Source organism: Odocoileus virginianus, chromosome 28 (assembly GCF_023699985.2).
Source record: "Odocoileus virginianus isolate 20LAN1187 ecotype Illinois chromosome 28, Ovbor_1.2, whole genome shotgun sequence".
Lineage (NCBI taxonomy): Eukaryota > Metazoa > Chordata > Mammalia > Artiodactyla > Cervidae > Odocoileus > Odocoileus virginianus.
This window is the reverse complement of record NC_069701.1, coordinates 43,526,105-43,552,972: the sequence shown is the minus strand read 5'-3', so window position 1 is coordinate 43,552,972 and position 26,868 is coordinate 43,526,105. Positions and strand designations below refer to the sequence as shown.

General features: G+C 50.7%; 1 protein-coding gene across 12 annotated transcripts in view; it reads left to right on the top strand.

Moving 5' to 3' along the window:
• LOC110130980 (uncharacterized) overlaps positions 1-26,868 on the top strand; it is a 151,354-nt gene that overhangs the window by 89,170 nt on the left and 35,316 nt on the right. For 4 of the 12 annotated variants that reach the window (XM_070457888.1, XM_070457886.1, XM_070457893.1 and 1 more), the window contains one exon: positions 1,970-6,280. The exons of 1 other annotated variant lie outside the window; for it this stretch is intronic. In XM_070457888.1, coding sequence (XP_070313989.1) covers positions 5,083-5,832 — 750 coding nt within the window. In that variant the 5' untranslated portion in view covers positions 1,970-5,082 and the 3' untranslated portion in view covers positions 5,833-6,280. Of the gene's footprint in view, positions 1-1,969; positions 6,281-16,192; positions 17,166-22,400; positions 22,674-26,868 lie in introns of those variants that run through there. 7 more of the 12 variants (XR_011484448.1, XR_011484446.1, XM_070457891.1 and 4 more) reach the window with 5 other exon arrangements.

Sequence of the window (26,868 nt, the reverse complement as noted above, 5' to 3'; positions counted from 1 at the left end):
TGGACAGGCAGAGGCAGGGTGGCCGAGTGACCCAGTGTCCAAACCGGGAGACACAGAGGAGCTTTAGTTTCATGATTGTTCAGGATCCCCAGGAGGTAGCAAAGACAGTCCAGAGTTCTTCTGTCTCCCTCACCCAGCTCTCAATTAAATAGGTTATTTAATAATAATCTACTAAAAATTCTTGTGGTAAATACACATACATTTGAGGGTTTCCTGGTGGCTCAGTGGTGAAGAACCCACCTGCTGAGCAGGAGACTTGAGTTTGATCCCGGGGTCAGGAAGATCCCCTGGAGAAGGAAATGGCAACCCACTCCAGTACTCTTGCCTGAGAAATACCACGGGCAGAGGAGCCTGGTGGGGTACAGTCCATGGGGTCGCAAAGAGTCAGACACGACTTAGCAACTAAAGCAATAAACATTCACACCTTTACCATTGTAGTCATCTTAAGTGTGATTTTAGGTGTGCAGCTCAAGGGCATCGAGGACACTTACAATGTTGTGGAAGCATCACCACCATCCCTCTCCAAAACTTCATCTTCCCGAAAAGAAATTCTGCCCCCACGAGACACTGACCACCACTCTCACTGCTCAATTATAATCTCTCCCTTAAGCATAGTACGTTCTCAAAAATAGAGTATTGACATTGGCACAATTCAGTTTACTCAGGCACAGACCTTGTTTGAATTTCACCAGTTTTTATAGGCCTTTTTAATGTGTAGTTCAATGAAGTTTCATCACATGTGAGGATTCAAAGAGCTAGTACCACAGTCATCAGCTGAAAGAAACTCCCTCGTTTTATCTGCAAATAATGACACCTTTCCCACAGTCCTGACCCCTGGTGACCACTGAGCAATCTCACTGCAGTTCTGCCACATGGAGAATGTTACGTGAACGGAGGGGCACTGACACAGCGCTTTGCCATCGGCTCCCCCCCCACCCCCGTATCCCGCTTGTGCTGAGTCTCTCAGGCGTGTCTGACTCTGCTTACTCCGTGGGCTGTAGCCCGTCAGGTCCTCTGCCCATGGGATTCTCCAGGCAGGAATACTGGGGTGGGTTCCCATGTTCTTCTCCAGGGGATCTTCGTGACCCAGGGATCACACCCTTGTCTCTTGCATCTCCTGCCAGCCCCTAACTTGCTTGTTCAGTTCAGTTCAGTCACTCAGTTGTGTCCGACTCAACGCTTTGCAACCCCATGGACTGCAGCACACCAGGCCTCCCTGTCTATCATCAACTCCTGGAGTTTACTCAAACTCATGTCCATCGCGCCGGTATTGCCATCCAACTGTCTCATCCTCTGTCATCCCCTTCTCCTCCTGCCGTCAATCTTTCCCAGCATCAGAGTCTTTTCCAATGAGTCAGTTCTTTGCATCAGGTGGCCAAAGTATTGGAGTTTCAGCTTCAGCATCAGCCCTTCAAATCAATATTCCGGACTGATTTCCTTTAGGATTGACTGGTTTTATCTCCTTGCAGTTCAAGGGACCCTCAAGAGTCTTCTCCAACACCACAGTTCAAAAGCATCAATTCTTTGGTGCTCAGCTTTCTTTATAGAACTCTCACATCCATACATGACCACTGGAAAAACCATAGCCTTGACTAGACAGACCTTTGTTGGCAAAGTAATGTCTCTGCTTTTTAATATGCTGTCTAGGTGGGTCATAACTTTCCTTCCAAGGAGTGAGTGTCTTTTAATCTCATGACTGCAATCACCATCTGCTGCAATTTTGAAGCCCCAAAAATAAAGTCTCTCACTGTCTCCATTGTATCCCCACCTATTTGACATAAGTTGATGGGACCAGATACCATGATCTTAGCTGAGATTTAAGTCAACTTTTTCACTCTCCTCTTTCTACAAGCTATAGACTTGTAGCTATATAGCAAGTCTTCAAATCATATATTGTTCTTCTAATTATATTGTTTTTTAAAATTGCTTCAAATATTCTAGTTCCTTTATCTTTCTATATACCTTTTAGAAGCAGCTGAGAAGAAGAATCCTGCTAGCATTTTGATAAGAATTTCTTTAGAATTTGGGAGAATCGACATCTTCACTATGTTGAGCTTCCCAGTCCATGAACCTGGTATGTCTCTCCATCTCTGTGATTGTCTTTTGATTTTGCTCATTAGCACCTTGTAGTTTTCAGCATGCAGAGCTGTACTGTTGTTGTTGCCGTTAGACGCACGTGTTTTCTCTTTTTGGAGAGTTTGTGACTATACTGTTCTCTGAGCTTTGGTTTCTGATTTTTTGTTCCTGTCTGTAGATGTAATGATTGATTTTCGCTGTGTTAACCTGGTATCTTATGACTTTGGTAAACTCAAACCCATTTGTAAGCTCCAAGAATTTGTTCTCTTGTTTGTTTTGTATGTTCTTTAGGCCTTTCTGCACAATCGAGTCTCTCCGCGTGTGGAGTCTGGGAAAGCCCAGCTCCCCGTGGACTTCCACGTCAGCAGGCCTCCCTGGAGCCCCAGCACCTCCGCGGACGGCCCCTGCTTCTTCTCCTGTTTGTGGTCAATGTTCTCCAGTGTCCATGTCCCCCGGGCCCTGCCCTTGGCTGCTCTTTTCTAGATCCTAAGATTTACCCCAAGGCTGACACCCTCTGGTCTGGTTCACTCCCAGCTTTTTTTTTTAATGTTTGTTTGGCTGCGCCAGGTCCTAGCCGTGGCACTTGGGATACTCGATCTTCATTACACGGGCAGGATCTTTACTTGTGGCATGTGAACGCTTAGTTGTTCATGTGGGACCGAGTTCCCCAAGCAGGGATCCAAACTGGGTGGCCTGCTTTGGGAGCTCAGAGCCTTACGATCTCCAGGGAAGTCCTTCGTTGTCAGCGCTGCTGCCATCATGTGCTCTGAGAGCCTCTAGATCTGTGAAGACCCACCCTCCAGGCCTCCACGCCTCACTGCCTCCGGGATGTCTCCATTTTTGATGTCCTGTGGATACTGTGAAGGTGACCTGTCCTCATCTGCACACTTGTCTCTCCTCCTGGGATGGACAGAGCTGTAAAATGACCCCGAGTGACCCTCCTCCTTATAGAATCTCCTTCTGAGTGTGTACAGAGCTTGTGATTACTACGAGGTATCACTCATGGGACATGTTTGGTTATATGGCAAACAGGATGTTTGCAGATATAGTTAAGGTCTCTGATCAGTTGAGTTCCTCAAAAGGGAGGTTGGCTGGGTGGGCCTGCCTGAATCTTTGTGTTAGTTGTATAGTCATGCCTGACTTTTTGTGACCCCATGGACTGGGGCCTGCCAGGCTCTTCTGTCCATGGAATTCTCTAGGCAAGAATACTGAAGTGGGTTGCCATTTCCTTCTCGAGGGGATCTTCCTGATCCAGGGATTGAACCCACGTCTCCAGCATTGCAGGCAGATTCTTTACCATTTCAGATTCCACCACGGAAGCCCGAACCCGGGGCGCTCTGAAATGTTGGAGGCTGTGAGTCGGAGAGAAGCAGTCCTGCTGGCCGGGGAGGAGCACAGCGTGTTGTGCACGGTCTGGGGGAGCGCGGGCCCCGGAGCTGTGGGCCCTCCTGCAGCTAAGAATGACCCCTGGCTGAGAGGGCTCCAGAAACTGGGAGACGCATTCTTCACACACGCGCGTGGGGAGGGGAGGGGAGGGGAGGGCCCGGGGCCTCAGATGAGAGGTGCGTGCAGTCGGCCCTTGACTGCAGCCTCGTGAGACCCCACGGGGGCTGCCTGCTGACCCATGCCTGGGCTTCAGGCCTGGGGAAGCTGTGAGATAGTAAACAAGTGTGTGCTATACTGACCAGCCCCCAAGTTGCGGTCATTGGTGGCCCAACAACAGAAAACGAATAAACCTCCTCTTAGCACCGTGCGGTCCAGGGCCAGCCCCCACCACCTGGCCGCCTGGAGCCATGTCGCTCTCCACATCCCCAAACATCTCAGTGAGCCCATCCCCCCGGCTGGGGCCTCTTCACCCGTGTGTCTGCTGCCCCACCTGCGTGAGTTAGGCTCTTGATGACTCCCCGACCAAACGGACTTCCAGCCAGCCTGCTTCCAACCTCATCCAGCGGCTCTTCAGTCTTTAATAAAAGATCAAACTCCTTTCGTAAGAGCCGGGAGGGTCCTCCGCAGCTTCACCTGCTCCTGATCGTATGCCTTCCGTGAGCCGTGGGGTGAAGATGCTGTGCCTGTGGCATCCTGAGTACTTGGCGTGAGCCAGACTCTCCAGCTTCACCATGACACTGAGGTGCACGCTCACTGACCCCCATTTTCCAGGTGAGAAAACCGAGGCAGGAGCCCAGGTTACCAGGCAAAGGTCACACAGTATCTGATACTGACTACAGAGCTGAGTGCTTCCCCAGCAGCCCACACGCCACGGAGCGTGTGTCCCTGCCCCCGGACAAGCTTCCTGAGCCTGCGCACCTTCCCTGGGGCCCCTCCCGAGTGCCCCCAACCCCTCCTCTCCCCCCCACGAATGGGCGGTCCCTCTGCGGAGTCCCCGCCACACTCCTCTCCCCAGGCAGCCGTGTGTCTCACTCATTCCGTAACAGACACCAATGTGGGCCACACACACTAGGTCTCCGTCAGTGTGTGAGGAAAACAGAGAGTGGGCTGGTTGGGCAGGACGCCGGGAGAGGACAGTGATCAGGGTGGAAGCAGATTTGTGGATTTTACTCACAAGGTAGGAGCTGGAAAACATTTCACCGTGAGAATGTGTCTTGTGCAGAGGAAGAGCGTTTACTGAAGGATTTAACAATGGCCAGTGTGGACCAAAACACGCCAAGGAAGAGGGTGGGGGGCACTCTGGACTTGGGGGTGGCTGGCAAGGCCCTGGAGAGGAGCCCCGCGGGGCCCAGGGGCCCAGGCTCTACAGGCCGTGAGGGGCCGGGAGCAAGGACCACGGGGGCCCCTTTGGGTGGTGCTGGAAGCGGGGGCAGCTTTCCGTTAGGGGGTGATGGACATGGGCTTGATGCCCTCCTTGTGTGCCTTCATCCGCAGCTGGGCTGGGTATGCCCAACTCTGGAGACTGAGGACAGAAATTCTGGAGGATTTAACACTACAACTTCAGGGCTGTGACATGCAGCCCAGGACATATCCTGAGATGCCTGAAGCTGGAAGAATTACATGGGTCTGTGGCTAGAGCCTCAGATCTTGCGCTGGCAGCACACGGGGACACAGCAGCTGGACTGGGAACAGCAGGGTCTGCAGCAGCTGGACTGGGAGCAGCAAATGGGGACGCAGCAGCTGGACTGGGAGCAGCCACACGAGCCACACCCCCCTTTGCCGCAGCCGGAGCAGGAGCAGGCTGGCACACAGCAGCAGACGGGCACACAGCAACTGGAGCCACAGCTCCCCTTAGACCCCCCACATGAGCCACAGCCCCCCTTGGAGCCCCCACACGAACCACAGGGTCTGCAGCAGCTGGACTGGGAGCAGCAAACGGGGACACAGCAGCTGGACTGGGAGCAGCCACAGGAGCCACAGCCCCCACATGAGCCACACCCTCCTTTGCCGCAGCTGGAGCAGCAGCAGGCTGGCACACAGGAGCACACGGGCACACAGCAGCTGGAGCCACAGCCCCCCTTAGACCCCCCACAGGAGCTGCAGCCCCCCTTGGAGCCCCCACATGAGCCGCAGCCCCCCTTGGAGCCCCCACAAGAGCCACAGCCCCCCTTGGAGCCCCCACAGGAGCCGCAGCCCCCCTTGGAGCCCCCACAGGAGCCGCAGCCCCCCTTGGAGCCCCCACACAAGCCACAGCCCCCTTTGCCGCAGCCGGAGCAGGAGCAGGCTGGCACACAGCAGCAGACGGGCACACAGCAGCTGGAGCTGCAGCCTCCCGAACAGCCAGAGCAGCCCATGGTTCTGGTGGGTTGAGGGTGGAGCAGGTCAGAGGAGCAGGTGGAGAGAGAAGGTGCTCAGTGTGGGGCCTCCGGGGCCAGGAGCCTCTATATACCTGCCAGGTGTTTATACTCAACACATGACTTCCTCTTGTGTGTTTACCTATTTCAAACACACACGTTGTTCTTAAACTCTTTACAGTCCCATGAGCCCCCACTAGCTCACGCCGAGGTCTGCTTCCTTGATTTCTAAATGCGGTTTCCTCCTCAGGGTGTTTTTGTAAACAGAGCCGTTGCTCCCAGCTCAGGGAGCCCTGAGATCCGATGCCCCTGGGCAGCGGGTCACTATCCTTGGTTTTCCTATTTCTGCTCATTGATAAAGATCCTCTGTAAGGTTCTATTTCTCTTCTTAAAAATCAATTGGTGTCATTTCTGTAAATAAAAGTGTTGAGCAGAAAAATAAAAGACTACTTACAGTTCTCAAATCCCGACACTGCCTGCCTCAATATTTTGTTGAATTTGAGAGGCAGGATTTGAAGTCCTTCACCTTTGTGACCTTCCTGTTTTCTTGCTTCTGGCCTTCCGTCGGCTCACTTCATCCCCCCAAACACGAATTAGACCCAGTGTTCTTGTGTTCATGGGACCCGGCTTTACAAATTGCTGCGACTCCTCCTATGCTTTTTAGTTTTCTTCAGTCCATTTTAATAACAATCCCATGAGTCAACTGACATAATGCACACTGACTGTCTTTGAGGGCTGTGAAAATAGTTTGGGTGGATTGGCCACCATTTGCTTAGACATCTTCGCCGATGGAACTTCATTTCCTAGGAAACTGATTTTAGTTTTCCTATTGAGGTGACAGTTACATCCAGAGATGTAATTCGAGTGTTTTGAATCCGTGACCCCACCAGTTTTGCTCAGCAGGCTGTGATGTAACTGCCACCCTGGTCGTGGTGGACGGCCTCCATCATGCAGGGTCTCTGGTCCTTCCAGCCCCCGTCCCCAGGCCCACGGCCCCCTCCCTTCTGACTGGTTTTGCCTGTTGTTGGACGCACATAAACGCTATCATAAAGCATATATCCTGGCCTCTTTCACTCGGTGTCTGTGTCTCAGAGACAAGCATAAACTTTTAATCGCCAGGTAGTGTCCCAGGTGAAAGTGTGCTCCGGGGGGACCCCTTTCACCCCCTTGTTCACAGGTACCTGCATTGTGTCCAGTGCTGGGCCGTGACGAATAAGACTCCCATGAACATTCTTGCGCAGTTATTGTTTTACTGGCGTATGATTGACGTACAATATTGTTAGGTTCAGGCGCGCAGCAGCATGTTCAGTCACGTGTACATGCACGCGTCTTTCTGAGAATGTGTCTTATTTCGGTTACACGTGTACAAGTGGGCTTGTGGACTGTGGGTGGGGGACCGAGGCAAGGGTTTAACTTCATCAGAGTTTCCATGACAGTTTCCATGACACTCATGCCATTTTCAACCTTGCTGGTGGGTTTGAGAGTACCAGCGGCCCCTGTCTCCCCTTATATTTGCAGATCTTAAAAATCCGCAGTGTTCCCATGGGTGTTCAGTGATGGCTCCCGTTCACCTCGAGTTGCATCCCTCTGGTGACTAAGGTTGTTGAGCACCTTCCCACATGCTTATTGGCTATTTGTATACTTTCCTGGAAGAAACGTTTGTTCTATTTTGGGGCCCATTTTAGTGTGGGTTTTTATTTGTTTTTCTTTTTTTCCATGATTGATTTATTGGAATTCTCACAAATTATATCTAAATAAACTGTATATATACATACACACACACAATATATATATATTTCTCCTATTATCTGCTTTGCCTCATTATTGTCTTGATATCTTTTTTCAATTTAAAGATTATTTTGATGCAGACCATTTTTAAAGTCTTTGTTGAATTCATTGCAGTATTGCTGCTGTTTTTTGTTTTGGCTTTTTGGCTGTGAAGCAAGCGGAGTCTTAGCTCCCTGACCAGGGATCAAACCCACACCCCCTGCATTGGAAGGTGAAGTCTTAACCACTGGGCCACCTGGGAAGTCCCTGTCTTGATATCTTAATCGCATCCTTTAATAGGATTTTTTTTTTTACTTTCATGATCTAATTGAACATTTTTTATCTTTGATGGTTAGTGTGCCTTCTGAGCCCTCTGAAAAATCTGCTAGCTTTCCTTCTGGGAGCGTTCATTTTTGTTTTTATGTTTAGTTCTGTGATGGACGGCAAACTCGATTTGTGTGAGTGAATGTCGGGCAGGAGTTCATTTCCCTCACACTCACCCGCCCGCCTCAGCATCTGGGGCTGCAAAGCCTCGACAGGCATGGGGATAAATGCATCGCAGCAGGGGTGACGGGAGCAGACTCGTTCTAGAAATGGCTGGCTGGGCGGTGGCTGCTTTCAAGACTTGAAGCCCCTTCCCCAGCCCCGGGGTAACCCTGGCCCTGGCGGGCTGGGCAGAGGGGTGGGGGCCGAGGGCCTCCTGGGCACGCGTCTCAGCTCTTGAAGGAGGTTCAGGGGGCGGGGAGCTGCTCCTGAAATGGGCGGGGGGTAGCGATGGGGACGGAGCCGGGACCCACAGGCGGCGTGGTTCCTTCTGCCGCTCCAGCACCTCTCGGTTCTGCTGTTGAAGCACATTAGGGATCCGGCTGGCTCCCCTGGTGGCCCAGACGGTAAACGTCTGTCTGCCGTGCGGGGGAACTGGGCTCGATCTCTGGGTTGGGGAGATCCCTTGGAGAGGGAGATGGCAACCCACTCAGGTACTGTTGCCTGGAGAATTCCATGGTCGGAGATGTCTGGTGGGCTGCAGCGCACGGGGCCTCAAAGAGTCGGACACGACTGAGCGACTCCACGTCTTTCACCACCTTCGCCGCCGCCGCCCGACAGGCGCAGCACTTTCTACACACCGGCTCCACAGCGCTAACCAGAACCGCTGCGACAGCCGTGCTCTTATCTGGGGGTGACTGCAGATTCCCTGCCTGCGGGCTTGGCCCCCTGCAAGGCCTTGGAGAGGTTTGCGCTTAGAGTGGGTACGTTTTAGTTGGAATCTCGGCGTCCTTGGCTGCTCTACCACCTTCTAAGTGTTTCCGCTGACCAGTGGGGCTTGAGAATTCATTCCAGCCCCGCAAATGTGAATTTCTGAGCCCTGAGGGCACCCAGGAAGGAGAGCAACGCTTGCCATCTGGTAACCAACCAGGCTGCAGCCCCTGCCTTCCGGGAGCGCGGAGGAGCTCAGGACGGCGGCCCCAGACAGCTGAGATGCACACGAAAGGAATGGCTTCAGTGAGCCCAGACTCCCGCATCTTCCCATACCTAGAAAAGCACTGAATCCCTTGTTGCAAACGTCTACATAGCCTGACTCCTCCCTCTGCCTCCAAGGAGCAGTTCTCTCAGGATTGCTTGAGATGCTGCCTCCCAGGCTTAAGTCCTAAAAATTTCCACCTAGTAAATAAAGCATAACTCTCAGCTTTGAGGTTGTGACTAGTTCTTAAGCGCACACGTCAAACTTCCCTTCTGACTGTAAAGCAAGCGGTCCTTTAAACGTCACGTTTTTCTCCAAATACTTTGCTGGCCGCAGCCGCAGCCACTACCCGGGGCAGCACGGAGCCGTCTGCGTTCTCCTCGGAGATGCAGGGGCTTCGCCAGGCGCGCGGGGGCCGGCTGGCCTGCCTGTCCTGCCAGCTTCCTTCCCGCGCCCGCCCCGGGACCCCGAGCTGCCCCACAGCGCTGCGTCTGTCCGCCGGGAGGAGCGGTTGCGCCGCCAAACCGGCCGCCCCTGCAGGTGCCTTCTGGCCGGTGCCGGTCACGCCGGCTCCGCCCCGGCCCCTCACCGTGGGGCTCGGCGGGGGCGCCCCTGGGCACCCCGGAGGAAGGAGGAGCGATGTGGCAGCGCGCGAGTCCCGCTCGGGCAGCGGAGCTTCCAGGGGACCCGCCAGCGCCACCATCGCCCGCCTGCTGCCCGGCTCCCGGGGTGGGCAGGGCCTTGTAACAGCCCTGATTCAGTCTCTGTCGGAGCTTGAGGTGCGTTTTCTACTTGGAAGTCCTTTTGCTCTAACGTGCGTTTCAGGGCATCCCTTTTTCTCTGAGTGCTGATTTGGTTGCCTTCAGTGAACTCCAGACAAAATGATTCGTTTTCTTTGCCTAGATTCGTTATTTCATGAATGACACAGGATGTTGAGTTTCTGATCCTATGATTTCTCCCCATTTATAAGCTGGAATTCTTCCTTTCATATATGATTACCATGGGATAGAGTTTGTGTATAAAAAATTGGATAAATCTACTTTCCCCTTCTCATGTTTAATGTAATGAATCAGCTTCCTCCAAAGGCCAACTAATAGGGTTTGTGTTTTGCATATTTTTTCTGTAAATGAAAAAAAGTTATGATTGATAAATACATAAAAATTGCTTCCGCTGTACTCTGTACACTTGCATTAGCTATATCCACACATTGTGAAATGACTCCAACAATCCGGTTAATTTACACACCGGTCACCTCACATAGTCACCCTTCTCTTGTGATGAGAACACTTGATAATCTACTGTCTTGACCAAGTTCAAGCATTTAATACATTATCAACTACAGTCACCAGCTGTGCATCAGACGCCAGAACTTACCGTTCCTGTGGCTGAACGCTTGTACCCTTTAAGCAACAGGTCCCTGTTTCCATCACCTCCCCAATCCCTGGAAGTGTGTGTGTTGGTCACTCAATCATGCATGACTCTTGGCAACCCCATGGGCTGCAGCCTGCCGGGCTCCGCTGTCCCCAGAATTCTCCAGGCAAGAATACTGGAGTGGGTTGCCATTCCCTGCTCCAGGAGACCTTCCCGACCCAGGGATCAAACTCGGGTCTCCTGCATCGTGAGCAGATTCTTTACCGCCTGAGCCACCGGGGAAGCCCAGTCCCTGGAAACCACCATCCTCCTCTCTGTTACCATGAGCTCAGGTGTTTTAGATTCCCCATGTGAGTGAGGTCTCACAGCCTTTGTCTTTTTATGTGCAGCTTGTTTTACTCAGCACAGTGTCCTCCAGGCTCATCCACGTTGCCTCGCGTGGCAGGGCTTCCTTCTTTTGTAAGGCTGCATGCTGTTTCACTGGGCTTCTCTGGTGCTTCAGTGGTAAAGGCTCTGCTGCCAATGCAGAATCTGATCCCTGGGTCGGAAAGACCCCCTGGAGAAGGAAATGGTAACCAGCTCCAGTATCCTTGCCTGGGAAATCCCATGGACAGAGGAGCCTGGCGGGCTACAGTCCCTGGGGTCACAGAAGTCGGACACGACTGAGCGATTGAACAGCAGCATGCTGTTCCAGTGCATATAAACCATCTCAAGTTTCTGGAGACATAACCACATGCATTCCTCTGCCGGTGGACACCTAGGTTGCTTCTGTATCTTGGCTGTTGTGCTTAATGCTGATGCCCACGGGAGTGCAGGTAGCTCTTTGATATACTGTGTTCATTTCTTTCGGAAACAATTCCAGATATGGCCTGCTAGATTGTATGGTAGTTCTACTTTTAATTTTTTGAGGAACCTCCGTACTACACCCCATGAGGGCCGCACCAATTTATATTCCACCAACATACAAGGGTTCCCTTTCCTCCACATCCTTACCAAGTTTCTTATCTCTTATCTTGATGATGGCCATTCTGAGAGGTGCAAAGTGAGACCTCATTGTGGTTTTGACTTGCATCTCATTGATGGTTAGTGATGTTGAGCACTATTTTGCATTGTGCCTGTTGGCCATTTGTACGTCTTGGGAAAAATATCTGTTCATGCTCTCTGCCCATTTTTAATTCAGTTGTTTGTATTTTGCTACTGAGTTGTGTAAGTTCCTTATATGTTTTGGATACTAACTCCTTATCAGATAAATGATTTGCAAACATTTTCTTCAATTCCCCAGGTTGTCTTTTTACTCTGTTGACGGTTTCCCTTGCTGTGCAGAAACTGCTTAATTGATGTGGTCCCACTTGTTGATTTTTGCTTTTGCCTCTCATGATGCCATCTGTGCTGAACCTTTGTTGGGAGTTTTTCGACTCAGTCTGTTCAGATTTTGTGTTTCTTCATGATTCAGTCTTGGTCATGTGTGTCCAGGACTCTATTTCGTCTAGGTTCTTGTGTCTAATGAGAATATACCATTGTCTCTGGCTCCCGGCACGGAGCCCGTGGAGCCCTCGGGACTTCCTTAGTGATGGGAGTGCCTGTCATTCATTAGAAGCCCCGTTTGAGCGCCTGAGTGCCTGCTAACCGGCGACTCAGATGGGACCCCTGGAGCGTCTCAGGATGGGGCTGGCCATCAGCAAGACTAGTGATCAGAGAGAGCTCTCAGGCTGACCCGCTGACATCTGGGAAGGGGGAGCTGCAGACTCAGCTCTGCAAAAGCTCTTCAGCAGCGAGGGTTCGTGAGCGGCCAGGCTGCTGGACACGTGGAGACTCAAGGAGAGCGGGCGGCTGCGGGGGACGTGGAAGCCGTGCACCCTGCACACGCCTGGCCCGTGTGTCTCTCCCATCCGGCTCCACATCCTTTCACGCTGGAGCAGTCGTCTGGGGGGTGACATGTTTCCCGGAACCCCGTGAGCTGCTGCAGCAAATCGGTCAGCCCCAACGCGGAACCTCTGCCCTGCCTCCAGTCAGTCTAGAAGCCCCGCTGACAACCTGGCTGGATGCTGTTGTCTGAAGTTGAAAGTGGGCAGCTGAAGAAGGGCCGAGCAGTAAGCCCTGGGGTCAGACGCTAACTCCAGGCAGACAGTGCACAACAGAATTGAGTCAAATTTCTGGGATACCCGGTCAGTGACCACAGAGAACTAGAAAGAATTGCCTGGTGGCATTGAAAAAATACACATTGGAGTTTTCCAGCTTGTTGGTGCCAACTAAAATTGTCCCTCACCATCTGGTTCTGTAAGAATGAGGTCACGGGCCACCGCAGTCACTGACCTTCAACACTCTCTGAAAGGAGGTCAGGAATGAAGCACTCTGTGCTCTGGGAAAAAACTAGCAGAACAAGCCTTCAGAGAGAGATTTATCAGGACAAGAACTGACGACTGGGTTTCTTGCTTCTTCTCCTATCTAGAAAAGCACTAAGATCATTAACTGAGACATCTGATTCCTGTGACCTGTGGCAACCTTCTGCCAAAATGCTTCTGCCAACCAGGGCTTGGTTGCTGCTCTCCTCCTTCACCAAAATCACACGCTGAGCTCGCCTCACCTTTGCAGAGCAGCTCCTTAGAGCCACTGAAATAGCTTAAATAAAGCTTAACTCACAGCGCTCAACTTGTGCATTTTTATTTCTTTTTTTTTCAGTTGGCATTGGTATATAATTGTTCATAATAGACTTGTATGATCTGTGCATTTCTGTGGTATCTGTTATGATGTCCCCTCTTTCATTTCTGATTTTATTTGAATCTTCTCTCTTTTTTATTGAAATACACATTATTTTATTATAACTTGCTTTCCTTTTGTTCTTTAAAAAATTATAAAAAAATTTTACATTGGAGGATAGCCGATTAATAATGTTGTGGTCAAGTCTTCTCTTTCTATCTATGTCTCTCTCTTTTTTCCAGTTAATCTAGCTAAAGGTTCATCAAATTTGTTTCTTTTCAGAAGCCCAGCTCTTGGTCTCATGGATATTTTCTATTGCTTTGTAGTCTCAGTTTTATTTATGTCTGCTCTGACCTCTGTTGTTTTCTTCCCATTGCTAACTTGGAACTTAGTTTGTCCTTCTTTTTCTAGTTCCTTGAGATGTAAAGTTTCCTTTCTTGAGGCCCTTCTTTTTTCTTTATGTGTTTATTGCTGTAAACTTTGTCTCAGGCCATTTGGGCTGCTATGACAAAACACTGCAAATGGAGTGGCATAGAAACGACAGAAACTTGCTCCTCACAGCTATGGGGATGGGCAGCTCCATGACGGTGCTGGAGCGTTCGGCGTGCTGGTGGGGGCCTGCGTCCGGGTTCACTGGGGGCATCATGTGGCTGTTTCCTCGTGTGGTGGGAGGGGTAAGGGAGTTCTGTGGGGTCTCTTTTATCAGAACACTAATCCCATTCACGAGGGGCCCACTCTCACGACCTGAGCACCTTCCAAAGTCTCCGCGTCCAAATACCATTACATGGGATGCCAGGGCTTCAGTGTAGGGTCCTGGGGCTGGAGGTGGGGAGGGGAACACAGCTGTCCGTTACATGGGATGCTGCGGTTTCAGTGCAGGACCCTGGGGCTGGGGGGCGGGGGTGGACACAGCTCTTCAAACTGTGTGACTGTCTCTCTTAGAACTGCTTTTGCTGCATCCCATGAGTTTTGGTATGTTGTGTTTCCATTTTTGTTTGTTTCAAGATATTGATTTATTTCCCTTTTGATCTTTTTCTTTGACACACTGGTTGTAAGGAATGATTTGTTTATTTCCACATTTTTGTGAACCCTTCTATTTTCCTGTTAATGATTTCTAGTTTCATGCCATTGTGGTCAGAAAGGATACTTGATATTATTTCAGTCTTAAATACATTGAGACTTTTTTGGTGACCTAACATAGGACAGTGAAGAGTGGAGAATGTTCCATGTGTTTCTATTGGATGAGACATTACATAGATACCTGTTAAGTATAATGTGTAATTCAAGCCCCATATTTCCTTATGTATTTTATGTCTGGACAATCTATCCATTGCTGCATGTGGGGTACTGAAGTTCCCTACCATTATTGTATATATGTCTAGTTCTGCTTTAAGGCCTGTTAATTGCTCCAGTGTTGGGTGTGTCTATATTTACGGTTGTAAACTCTTGATGAATTTACTCTTTTGCCATTAGATAATGGCATTTTGCCTCTACAGTTTTTCACTTATAAATCTATTTTCTCTGATGTAAGTGTATCTTTCCATATTCATTTTCAAGGAATATCTTTTTCCTTCCTTTCATTCTTAGCCTGTGTATGTCCTTGAAGTTCAAATGAATCTCTGTAGAAAGCATCATATAGTTGAGTCTTAAAAAAAAATGCCACTCAGTCACTCTGTGTCTAGGGTTGGAGGCAGGGTAGGCAGGTAAAATTGAGGAGGCCAGTGGAGCCTGGGTTTCACATAGACAAATTATTTTTAAGAATAAGGATGTCCCAGGTGTGGCACGGATGTGAATCCTGAGCTCAGAGGGGCCGGTGCCGTGCTGTTCCTCCTGCGGCCACACGATGTCGCTGCAGGACCTCCCAGGAGCCGGCCCTCAGGCCTGCAGGCAGGCGGCTCACCCAGGCAGAGACAGCGCATCCCCCTGAAGTTACAGAGAGAAACGCTGTATCCAGGTGCAGACAGTGTGTTAACGTGTGCAGAGAACTCCTAGTAACTGCCTGTGGGCGGGCTCCCTCCCTGGCGGGCCCCCTCCCCAGGGCGTGAGAGGGCGGGGCGGGCCCCCTCCCCAGGGCGTGAGAGGACGGGGTTTCCTTGGGGATCTTTAGAGGAAGCCTTTACCCTTGTTAGGGATTTCCTGGTGGCTCAGAAGGTAAAGAATCTGCCTGCTATGCGGGAGACCAAGGTTTCATCCCCGGGTGGGGAAGATCCCCTGGAGAAGAGAATGGCTACCCACTCCAGTATTCTTGCCTGGAGAATTCCATGGACAGAGGAGCCTGGCGGGATGCAGTCCCTGGGGTCCCAAAGAGGGGGACACAACTGAGTGACCAACAGTTTTCATTCCCTTTGATGTCTTCAGGGTCACTGAGCCCTGCAAGGGGTCTCAGGCCTGAGCAGGTGAGGAGGGGGCTCCCGAAACCTTCCCGCTGAGCCGTCAGCAGGGCCTCGCCCCTCTGATGCCCACCCAGCGATGAGCAGCGTCTGAGCTGCCCCAGGAGGAGGGTGTTTCTGTGCTGCACAGAAGGTCCTGCAGCGTTACACACAGCGTGTTAGGCAATCTTAGCTTTCTGAAGGAGAAGCACGTGTGTTTTAAAGTCCTTCCCCTGCTCCACATCAGGGACCTCACCTGTAGACGCATTCTGAGTGCTTCCTTGCAAACACCCCTCTAGAGTACCTCTCGAGCGCATATATAATCCCCTCTCTGGAGTCCTAATGCTTCTCCCCGTAGACAGATTTACACATCTGCATGTTAACACACAGCTCTGCGCAGAATTATAAAGACCCCCGGTCAGCCTGTGGTCCTCAGTCTCCCCGCTGAGGATGCAAGAGCAGAGAGGCCGGGGAACACGCAGAGAGCAGCACTTCCTCTGCACTTTCCGGCGGGCGGCCCATGGGACTGGGAGGGCCGATCATGGGGGTTTTCAGTCCTCAACCACCTGAATGCAAAATAGATTGACAGCAAAGGGACAGGGTAAACCGTTTTTTTTTTAAGATGGCAGAATACTGATTTATGTGAGGAAGGTAAGTTACAGACTGGTAGAGAGTAATACAAGTGAGAATACTCAGCAATGATTCACTTGCAGCGAACAGAACCTGCAGAAGAACAAGCATCGGTGACCAGGCTGGCCCCACGCTGCTGGTCCTCCACCAAGCTACTGGACGTTGTCTAAGCATGCATTGACACAGGTAGTGATGGGCCAATGGATGTCACTGTCTCCAAACCAACCACACAGCCGATTCTGCCATCTCCCAGAGGGCCATATAAGAACTGCACAAATAATGCTGCAAAGATGTGGAAGCAGAAAATTCAGGGATCACCAGAGAGGGAGAGTCAGCCTTCACGTGTGGGCCTGTGCCCTGAGAGGCAGGGCTGGGTCAGGCAAGCGGACAGAGACGGGGGGACCTGGCACCTGAGCCTCACACATCAGGGGCAGTGATGGTGGCGGGTGGTGCTTGGGGCCTTTCTTCTTGTCGGGAGACACTCTGATTGTCCTTCAGACGTGCCTCACTGGTGCTCACATCGGATCCTGGAGATGGGGGTAGCTCTATGCCCCTTTCCGTGTGATGGGACCATGGCCCCACTAGGCAGGCACTCAGAGCCTGGACCACATAGGAGGATGCTGGCAGGGCCTGGCTCCTGGGGAGGAAGATGCGGGACTGCTGCTGTCCACAGCTAAGACAACCTGGAGGTGGGGTGGGGGCTTACGCTGGAGAACTAGGTACCAGAGGGAAGATGCACTGGGTTCATACAAACAAAGGTGACTGAATTTTCAAAAATGTAATCTTCAGCAAGTAAAAGGAAAAACTAAAATCTGTAGCACAGCACATATGTCAATTTCAAATAAAAACATCAAAAAAAACATCAAAAAATACACTGTGTGTCCCAGATCTTCTTTCTTGCGGGAAATTGGGGGAATCTGAGGAGTCCAGCCCCTCCTTAACAGGGTGGCAGGATGGGAATAACACAAACAAAGTCAGGGAAAAACAGCTTTCAAAAGCAACTTATGACGCAGATTTGATGGTAATCTCCTGGTTCCCTTCAGAAGATACCAGGAGCATTAGCGAGGGGATGAAGAAGAGATTCCGCAGTTCACAGTGTACACCCCAGCATCCGTTGCTGGTCCCTGCTCTGATCATCATTGTCATCACTCAGGATTAATCCCCACGTTATGGGTTCCCATCAGGGCCTCTCCCATCACTCTTCTTTGATGTGAGTCAGTCCCCAGGGATGGGTCCTGTCAGGCTCTTGTCGAGGAGCCAAGGGTCCTGAAGTTCTGGCCGCCCGTCCCATAGGGATGGAGCCTGGTTTCTAGGACTTGCAGGAGGCTGTGTCCACAGGTGCTGTTTCAGGGTGACTTTGCTCCCATCAGGTGTTTGCAGATGTTGCTCCTGCATCGCTGGGTTTAGGATGTTTCCAAGAGACAGGGCTCAAACTGACCAGATAGCCACAGCCTCCCCGCCCCGTGGGCCCGGGACTGGGGCACTGGTGTTTGCAACATTTCTTAAAACCTGTGGAATTCTACATGTAATCATCTTATGTCTTAGTCCTGAGCAGTTTCTATCTGTTTTCCCCTGAAACATGTCCTCTTTCCAGCTTAGCTTGCAGATTTTCCTTCAGGTTGTGGCGAGTTTCCTATGTTTGAAGAACACACTTCCGTCCTGCTCACCGAGTCTTTACTGCTTACACTGAACCTGGTGCTCACGGCCCCTGCCAGGCAGCCGCCCATCCCTGGCGATGTCGGAGCTCTGCGCTCCCGCCTGCGCGGTGAGCCTCCCGGGTCTGTCTTCCTCCTGATTCCGCTCCTCGGCTTGTGATGCTCTGTCGTCTGCAACGGTCTCTGACGGTCAGTTTGTGTCCATAGTGCTCCACTTCCCAAACTTCTGTAGTTGTGTCACTTCATCGATGATGTCACTCTTCAAACGATTCTGCCATATTTGAATTTACTGTATCGCTCAACCATGTGTGGGAAATGCACTTTTGTTTCCTGGATCATGTTTTGATTGAGACTGATTGCTCTTCCCATCTTCAGCTTCTCTGCCTTTTAAGTGGGGATTTCAGTCCGTTTACATTTATTTAAAGGACTTGTTGGCACGCAGGGGCACACTTTGGTCCCCTTGTCTATTTCGGGCTGTTCTGCAGGTTTTTTCTTCTCTCTCTTTCTCTTCTTTTGCGATGTGATGGCTTTCTGTAGTGGTGTGCCTTGATTCCTCTCTACTTTTTTGTATCTTCTGCTGGTATTGATTTCTCATACTGTGAGTCTTAGATGAAATTCTTAAGAGTCATAACAGCTTATGCATTTGGCATATTATTTGCATTTATATTTGTGTATGATTATGTACTCACAGATTTCAGCCCAACTGAAAAATTAATGTTTACATGTCTCTAGTTTGTCTCCTGGGAGTCTTTTAGAATTTGGTGCCTCATTCCCGTGGTAAGACTGAGTAGCCTTTCTTTGTCATGTTCCTTTCTGGATAACAGGGTGTTCCAGATTCGTCTTGGTACTTCCATTTCTCCAGAAGACTCAGGTCCCCTTAAGAGACATAAACTGATAGTCCCAGAGCAGTCTTGGCACGAGAGTGCTCATAGCTCCTGCGTTGGTCATTTTTCTAGGTCTTTCAATGGGATAGAACACTGTTTTTTTTTTTAAAAGATAATATTAATACATATCGTGATTTCATTTTGCTATTTCTAACTCAAATATAGCCACAGGCCCTGTGGCTGGAGTCACAGCCCCCAGAGCGTGGAAAAGTGTGTTAATGTGTCTGGTGGACCCCCAGTAACCGCCTCTGAGTGGGCACCCTCCCCAGGTATGAGAGGACTTATTTCACTTGGGGCTCTTTAGCGTAAGCCTTCATCCCCTTTGGTCCTTTGATGTCTTTAGGTTCACAGAATCCTGCAAAGTGGTCTCAGGCCTGAGCCGGTGAGGACGGGCTCCTGAAACCTTCCCGCTGAGCCGTCAGCACAGCAGGGCCTTGCCCCTCCGGAGGCCCCCCAGCGATGAGCTGCCCCACGAGGAGGGTCTCCTGTGATGAGAGATGCTCCTGTGTCGTCAGGCGGCGTGTGTCAGTTCATGCTCACCCTCTGCCGCTGAGACCCAGGAGTGCTTCCGCGCCCTTTCGTGCTCCGCATCGGGGGCCAGACCGGTAGCCCCGTGCTGAAGGATTTCTGGTGCGCATGCCTCTCCGTGAAATCCTGCTGGGTCTCCTCAGACGTGTCCACATATCTGCACATCAACACACAACTTTGCATTGAATTAAAAAACTCCATGTCAGACCTGATGTCCATCCATGGACTGCAGGCTCCACGTTAAGAAGTTCCTGGAAGCGGAGGCCGCATGGAAGAGGGAGAGAGTGGCGTTGCCCCTTCTCGCTGCGGTGGGATCCCGGGGACTCAGTGGTGGATCCCGTGGGGTTTCCCTCCTCTGTCACCTGCAACCAGAATCCACTGGGAGCTGAGGTGCAGGGGCAGCAATATGTAAGATGACAAAATGCTCATTTATTTGAGCTTGGAAAGTTTCAGGCTTGTAGAGAGGGCTACAAGTGAGAATATTCATAACAGAGATTCACTTGCAGGGAACAGAGCAGGGACAGGAACAAGGATCAGCTACCAGTGTGGTCCCCGCCAGGTGGGTCCTCCGCTAAACTGCTGGACGTTGTCTACACCTGCATTGACACAAGGTTTTGTTCAGTCACTCGGTCGTGTCCCATCCTTTGAGACCCCGTGAACTACAGCACACCAGGCTTCCCTGTCCTTCCTCAACTCCTGGAGCTTGCTCAAACTCATGTCCATTAAGTTGGTGATGCCATCCAACCACTTCATCCTCTGTCGTCCCCTTCTCCTCCTGCCTTCAATCTTTTCCAGCATCGGGATCTTTTCCCATGAGTTAGTTCTTCACATCAGGTGGCCAAAGTATTGGAGTTTCAGCTTCAGCGTCAGTCCTTCCAGTGAATATTCAGGACTTGTTTTATTTAGGATTGACTGGTTGGATCTCCTTGCAGTCCAAGGGACTCTCAAGTCTTTGCCAACACGACAGTTCAAAAGCATCAATTCTTCAGTGCTCAGGATTCTTTATGGTCCAACTCTCACATCCATACATGACCACTGGAAAAACCATAGCCTTGACTAGACAGACCTTTGTTGGCAAAGTAACGTCTCCGCTTTTTAATGTGCTATCTAGGTTGGTCATAGCTTTTCTTCAAGGAGCAAGCATCTTTTAATTTCATGGCTGCAATCACCATCTGCAGTGATTTTGGAGCCCAAGAAAATAAAGTCTCTCACTGTTTCTATTGATTCCCAATCTATTTGCCATGAAGTGATCGGACCGGATGCCATGATATTAGTTTTTTGAATGTTGATCTTTAAGCCAACTTTTCACTCTCCTCTTTCACTTTCATCAAGAGGCTCTTTAGTTCTTCACTTTCTGCCAAAAGGGTGGTGTCATCTGCATTTCTGAGGTTACTGATATTTCTCCCAGCCATCTTGACACAAGGTAGTGATGGATGGATAGATGCCACAGTCTCCAAACTAATCATACAGCTGATTCTACCAACTGCCAGAGACTCTGTGAGAAACTGAATAAACACCTCTGAGATGACGTGGAAGTAGGAAGGTTCCAGGATCCCCAGGGAGGAGGAGTCACTCTCCAGGTGTGGGGCCTGGGCCCTGAGAGGCAGGGCTGGGTCAGGACAGGAGGCAGAGACGGGGGACCTGGCGCCTGAGCCTCTGAAATCAGGGGCAGTGATGGAGGCGGGTGGTGCTCAGGGCCTTTCTTATTGTCGGGGGACGCTGTGAGTGTCCTGCAGACGTGCCTCTCTGATGCTCACATCGGGTCCTGGAGACGGGCGTAGCTCTAAGCTCCTTCACGTGTGATGGGACCACAGCCTTCCTAATCAGGCACTCGGAGTCCTGACCACACAGGTGGATGCTGGCAGGGGCTTGGCTTCTGGGGAGGAAGGTGGGGGCAGTGCTGGGGTCCCGGAGGTGGGGTACGGGTATTATTGGCAAACCAGAGAGAAGATGGACTGGGTTTCTACGAAGAGACTTTGTAGAAGTTTTTGGATTATTATTCACAAATAGAATATTCAGCAAGTAAAAGGAAAGAAACAAGGTCTGTAGCACAACATGTTTGTCAGTTTCCAGTAGAAACATCAAAAGCCACACTGTGTTTGTCAAGGCATAGATACATGCCTGGTTATCTTTAAAGTGCATTAACATTTGTTCTTTCTTAGAGGAATGTGAAAAAATCAGGAAGGGTCCTGTCCGTTCTCACAGGAAGGAACTCAAACCAAGTAAAGTACAGTTTTCAAAGGAAATTTGTATACAAGCTTTGGTGATAATCTCTTGGCTTACTTGGAAGATACCAGGAGAATTAGCCAGGGGATGAAGAGGAGATTCCATAGTTCACAGTGTTACACTCCAGGCCTCCAAGCTGGTCCCAGCTCTGATCATTTGTCATCACTCAGGATTAATCCCCACGTTATGGGTTCCCATCAGGGCCTCTCCCATCACTCTTCTTTGATGTGAGTCAGTCCCCAGGGATGGGTCCTGTCAGGCTCTTGTCAAGGAGCCAGGGATCCAGCAGTGCTGGCCTCCTGTCCCGTAGCGATGCATGCCTGTTTTCTAGGACTTGCAGGAGGCTGTGTCCACAGGTGCTGTTTCAGGGGGACTTTGCTCCCATCAGGTGTTTGCAGATGTTGCTCCTGCATCACTGGGTTTAGGATGTTTCCAAGAGACAGGGCTCAAACTGACCAGATAGCCACAGCCTCCCCGCCCCGTGGGCCCGGGACTGGGGCACTGGTGTTTGCAACATTCCTTAAACCTGTGGAATTCTACATGTAATCGTTTTATGTCTTCATCCTGAGCAGTTTGTATCTGTTTTCATGGAACATGTTATCCTCTTTCCAGCTTAGCTTGCAGATTTTCCTTCAGGTCGTGGAGAGTTTCTTATGTTTGAAGAATGCATTTCCATCCCACTCACTGAGTCTTTACCGCTTGTACTGAATCTGGCGTTCACTGCCCCCACCAGGCAGCAGTTCACCTCTCTGGTGATGTCATAGCTCTGCGTTTCCCCTGCAGGTAGCACCGTGAACCTCAGCTATGGAATCTGCAGCCATCTCTGCCCTGTCCAGGCTTCTCTGTTTCGTATGTTGTGACTATAATGATCCCTGATTGTCCTGTTTTGTCTATAGGGCTTGGCCTCTCTCTTTTCAAACTTCTATAGATGTATCATTTCAACAATGAGTCTTGTTCAAGTGCTTCTGCCATATTTTAATTTACTGTTTCCAAATTAGGAAACGACTATGACAAGGCCGTAATACATCATCTGAAATGCTGGGCTGGTTGAATCACAAGCTGGGATCAAGATTGCCTGGAGAAATATCATCAGCCTCAGATATGCAGATGATGCCATGCTAATGGCAGAAAGTGAAGAGGAATTAAAGAGCCTCTTGATGATGGTGAAAGAGGAGAATGAAAAAGCTGGCTTGAAACTCTACATTCACAAAACTAAGATCATAGTATCCAGTCCCATTCCCTAGTGGCAAATAAAAAGGAAATAATTGGAAGTAGTGACGGATTTTTTTTTTCTTTTGCTCCAAAATCACTGTGGTAGGTGACTGCAGTCATGAAATTAAAAGACAACTGCTCCTTGGAAGAAAAGCTATGACAAACCTAGATGGAGTATTAAAAAGCAGAGACATCACTTTGTGGACAAGTATCTGTTTAGTAAAAGCTGTGGTTTTCCCGTAGTCATGTACGGATGTGAGGCCTGGACCATGAAGAAGGCTGAGCACCGAAGGATTGATGCTTTCAAACTGTGGTGCTGGAGAAAACTCCTGAGAGTCCCTTGGACACATGGAGAGCAAACCAGTCAACCCTGAAGGAAATCAACCCTTTCAAATCAACCCAGGGAATACTCATTGGAAGGACTGATGCTGAGGCTGAAGCTCCAATACTTGGGCCACCTGATGCAAAGAGCTGACTCATTGGAAAAGACCCTGATGCTGGGAAAGATTGAAGGTGGAAGGAGACGGGGACGATAGAGGATGAGATGGTTGGATGACATCACTGATTCAATGGGCATGAGTTTGAGCAGGCTCAGGGAGATGGTGATGGACAGAGGATCCTGGCTTGGTGCAGTCCATGGGGTCACACAGAGTCAGACATGACTGAGTGACTAGCACACACAGTCTTTTCTGTCACCAGCCCATCACCTGAGGGGCTTGGCTGGTGGTAAAATCAGGTTCTGGTGGAGCCTGGGTTTCAGCCTGATGAATGCTTTATGAGGAAGAGGACGTCCTTCATGTGTGTGTGTGCTCGGTCATGTCCGTCTCTGTGCCATCCCAGGGACTGTAGCCCGCCAGGCTCCTCTCTCTGTGGGATTTCCCAGGCAAAAACACTGGAGTGGGTTGCCATTTCCTGCTCCAGGGGATCTTCCTGACCCAGGGATTGAACCTGTATCTCCTACACCGGCAGGCAGGTTCTTTACAACTGAGCCACCTGGGAAGCCCATCCCAATGTCAGTTCAGTTCAGTTGTTCAGTCCTGTCCCGATTCGTTGTGACCCCCATGGACAGCAGCATTGCAGGCTTGCCTGTCCATTACCATCTCCCAGAGTTGGTCAAACCCAAGTCCATTGAGTCCATGATGCCATCCAATCATCTCATCCTCTGTCATTCCTTTCTCCTCCTGCTTTCGATTTTTCCCAGCATCAGGGTCTTTTCCAGTGAGTCAGTTCTTTGCATCAGGTGGCCGAAGTATTGGAGTTTCAGCTTCAGCATCAGTCCTCCCAATGAATATTCAGGACTGATCTCCTTCGGGATGGACTGGTTGGATCTCTTTGCAGTCCAAGTGACTCTCAAGAGTCTTCTCCAACACCGCAGTTCAAAAGCATAAATTCTTTGGCACTCAGCTTTCTTTATGGTCCACCTCTCACATCCATACATGACTCCTGGAAAAACCATAGCTTTGACTAGACGGACCATTTTCGGCAAAGTAATGTCTCTGATTTTTAATACGCTGTCTAGTTTGGTCATGGGTGTGAGTACTTCTGAGCTCAGAGGGGACAGATGCCATGCTGTTCCTCCTGTGGCCACACGATGGCGCTGCAGGACCTCCCAAGAGCCGGCCCTCAGGCCTGCAGGCAGCTCAGCCCAGCTGGAGGCAGGGCGTCCCCCGAAGTTACAGAGAGAAAGGCTTGTATCTAGGTGCAGACAGTGTGTTAACCTGTCCAGAGAACTCCCAGTAACTGTCTCTGAGTGGGCTCCCTCCCCAGGTATCTGAGGACTTATTTCTTGACTTGGGGGTCCTTAGAGTAAGCCTTCATCCCCTTTGATGTTTTGATCGCCTCTAGGGTCACTGAGTCTTGCAAAGTGGTCTCAGGCCTGAGCCGGTGAGGAGGGGCTCCTGAAACCTTCCCGCTGAGCCGTCAGCACAGCAGGGCCTTGCCCCTCCCGGAGGCCCCCCAGCGATGAGCTGCCCCACGAGGAGGGTCTCCTGTGATGAGAGATGCTCCTGTGTCGTCAGGCGGCGTGTGTCAGTTCATGCTCACCCTCTGCCGCTGAGACCCAGGAGTGCTTCCATGCCCTTTCGTGCTCCGCATCGGGGGCCAGACTGGTAGTTCAGTTCAGTTCAGTTCAGTCGCTCAGTTGTGTCCAAGTCTGCGACCCCCATGGACTGCACCCTGCCAGGCCTCCCTGTCCATCACCAACTCCCGGAGTCCAGTAGACCCATTTTTAAATGCTTTCCTAGAATATGCTCCTCTTTGAAATTCTAATGAGCTTCCCTTCAGACAAGTCTGCACATCTACACGGCAACACCCAACTTTGCGCAGAATTTTAGACTCGGTGCTACTCCTCACATCCACCCATGGCCTTCAGAATCCAAGTGGAGAACTGGTTACAAGCAGGAGCGTCAGAGAGGAGGGGAGAGGGCACGTCCCTTCTGTTTTCTCGTGGGCCTCCTAAGGGACTCGGGGGTGGGTCAGGCGGGCTTCCAGGCCCGTCACCTGAAACCAGATACACCGAGAGCCGAGGTGCAGGGCGACAATGCGTAAGATGATAAAGCCTCTTGTATCTGAGCTCGGTGAACTGCGGGCTGGGAGAGAGGGTTACAAGTGAGCATATTCACAGCAGTGATTCGTTTTCAGGGGATGGCGCAGGCATAAGAGCAGTGTCATGCACCAGGCTGGTCGTCCACTGAACGACTGAACATTGTCTAAACCTGTGTGGACGCAAAGTAGTGATGGGCAGAAGGATGCCTTTGTATCTGAACTAACCACACAGGCAACTGTACCAACTCCCAAAAGGCTTTTGACGAATTAACGAACAATTTTGCAAAGATGTGGAAGCAGAAAGGTTCAGAGATCAAGAGGGAAGGGGTCACCCTCCAGGTGTGGGGCCTGGGCCCTGAGAGGCAGGGCTGGGTCAGGACAGGAGGCGGAGACGGGGGACCTGGCACCTGAGCCTCACACGTCAGGGGCAGTGATGGAGGCGGGTGGTACTCGGGGCCTTTCTTATATTCAGGAGACGCTGTGAGTGTCCTTCAGACGTGCCTCACTGGTGCTCACATCGGATCCTGGAGACGGGAGTAGCTCTAAGACCCTTTCCGTGTGATGGGACCATGGCCCCACTAGGCAGGCACTCAGAGCCTGGACCTAATAGGAGGATGCTGGCAGGGCCTGGCTCCTGGGGAAGAAGGTGGGGGACTGCTGCTGTCCACAGCTAAGACAACCTGGAGGTGGGGTGGGGGCTTACGCTGGAGAACTAGGTACCAGAGGGAAGATGCACTGGGTTCATACAAACAAAGGTGACTGAATTTTCAAAAATATAATATTCAGCAAGTAGAAGGAAAAAATAAAATCTGTAGCACAGCACATATGTCAATTTCAATTAAAAACATCTAAAGATATGCTGTGTGTCCCAGGTCTTCTTTCTTGCGGGAAATTGGGGAGATAAGAGGAGTCCAGCCCCTCGTTAACAGGGTGGCAGGATGGGAATAACACAAACAAAGTCAGGGAAAAACAGCTTTCAAAAGAAACTTATGACGCAGATTTGATGGTAATCTGGTTCCCTTGGAAGATGCAGGAAGAATTAGCGAGGGGATGAAGAGGAGATTCCGCAGTTCACAGTGTACACCCCAGCATCTGTTGCTGGTCCCTGCTCTGATAATCATTTGTCATCACTCAGGACTAATCCCCATTTTATGGGTTCCCATCAGGGCCTCTCCCATCACTCTTCTTTGATGTGAGTCGGTCCCAAGGATGGGTCCTGTCAGGCTCTTGTCGAGGAGCCGGGGGTCCTGAAGTGCTGGCCTCGTGTCCCATAGGGATGTGTGCCTGATTTCTAGGACTTGCAGGAGGCTGTGTCTGCAGGTGCTGTTTCAGGGCGACTTTGCTCCCATCAGGTGTTTGCAGATGTTGCTCCTGCATCGCTGGGTTTAGGATGTTTCCAAGAGCCAGGGCTCAAACTGACCAGATAGCCACAGCCTCCCCGCCCCGTGGGCCCGGGACTGGGGCACTGGTGTTTTTGCAACGTTTCTTAAACCCGTGGAATTCTACATGTAATCATCTTAGGTCTTAATCCTGAGCATTTTGTATCTGTTTTCTCCTGGAACATGTTATCCCCTTTTCAGTTAAACGTGCAGGTTTTCCTTCAAGTCATGGAGAGTTCCTTATATTTAAAAAATAGATTTCAACTCTGTTTACTGAGGTGCTTACCCATGGCAGTGAGGCTGGTTTTCACTGTCCCCACGTCTGCTCACC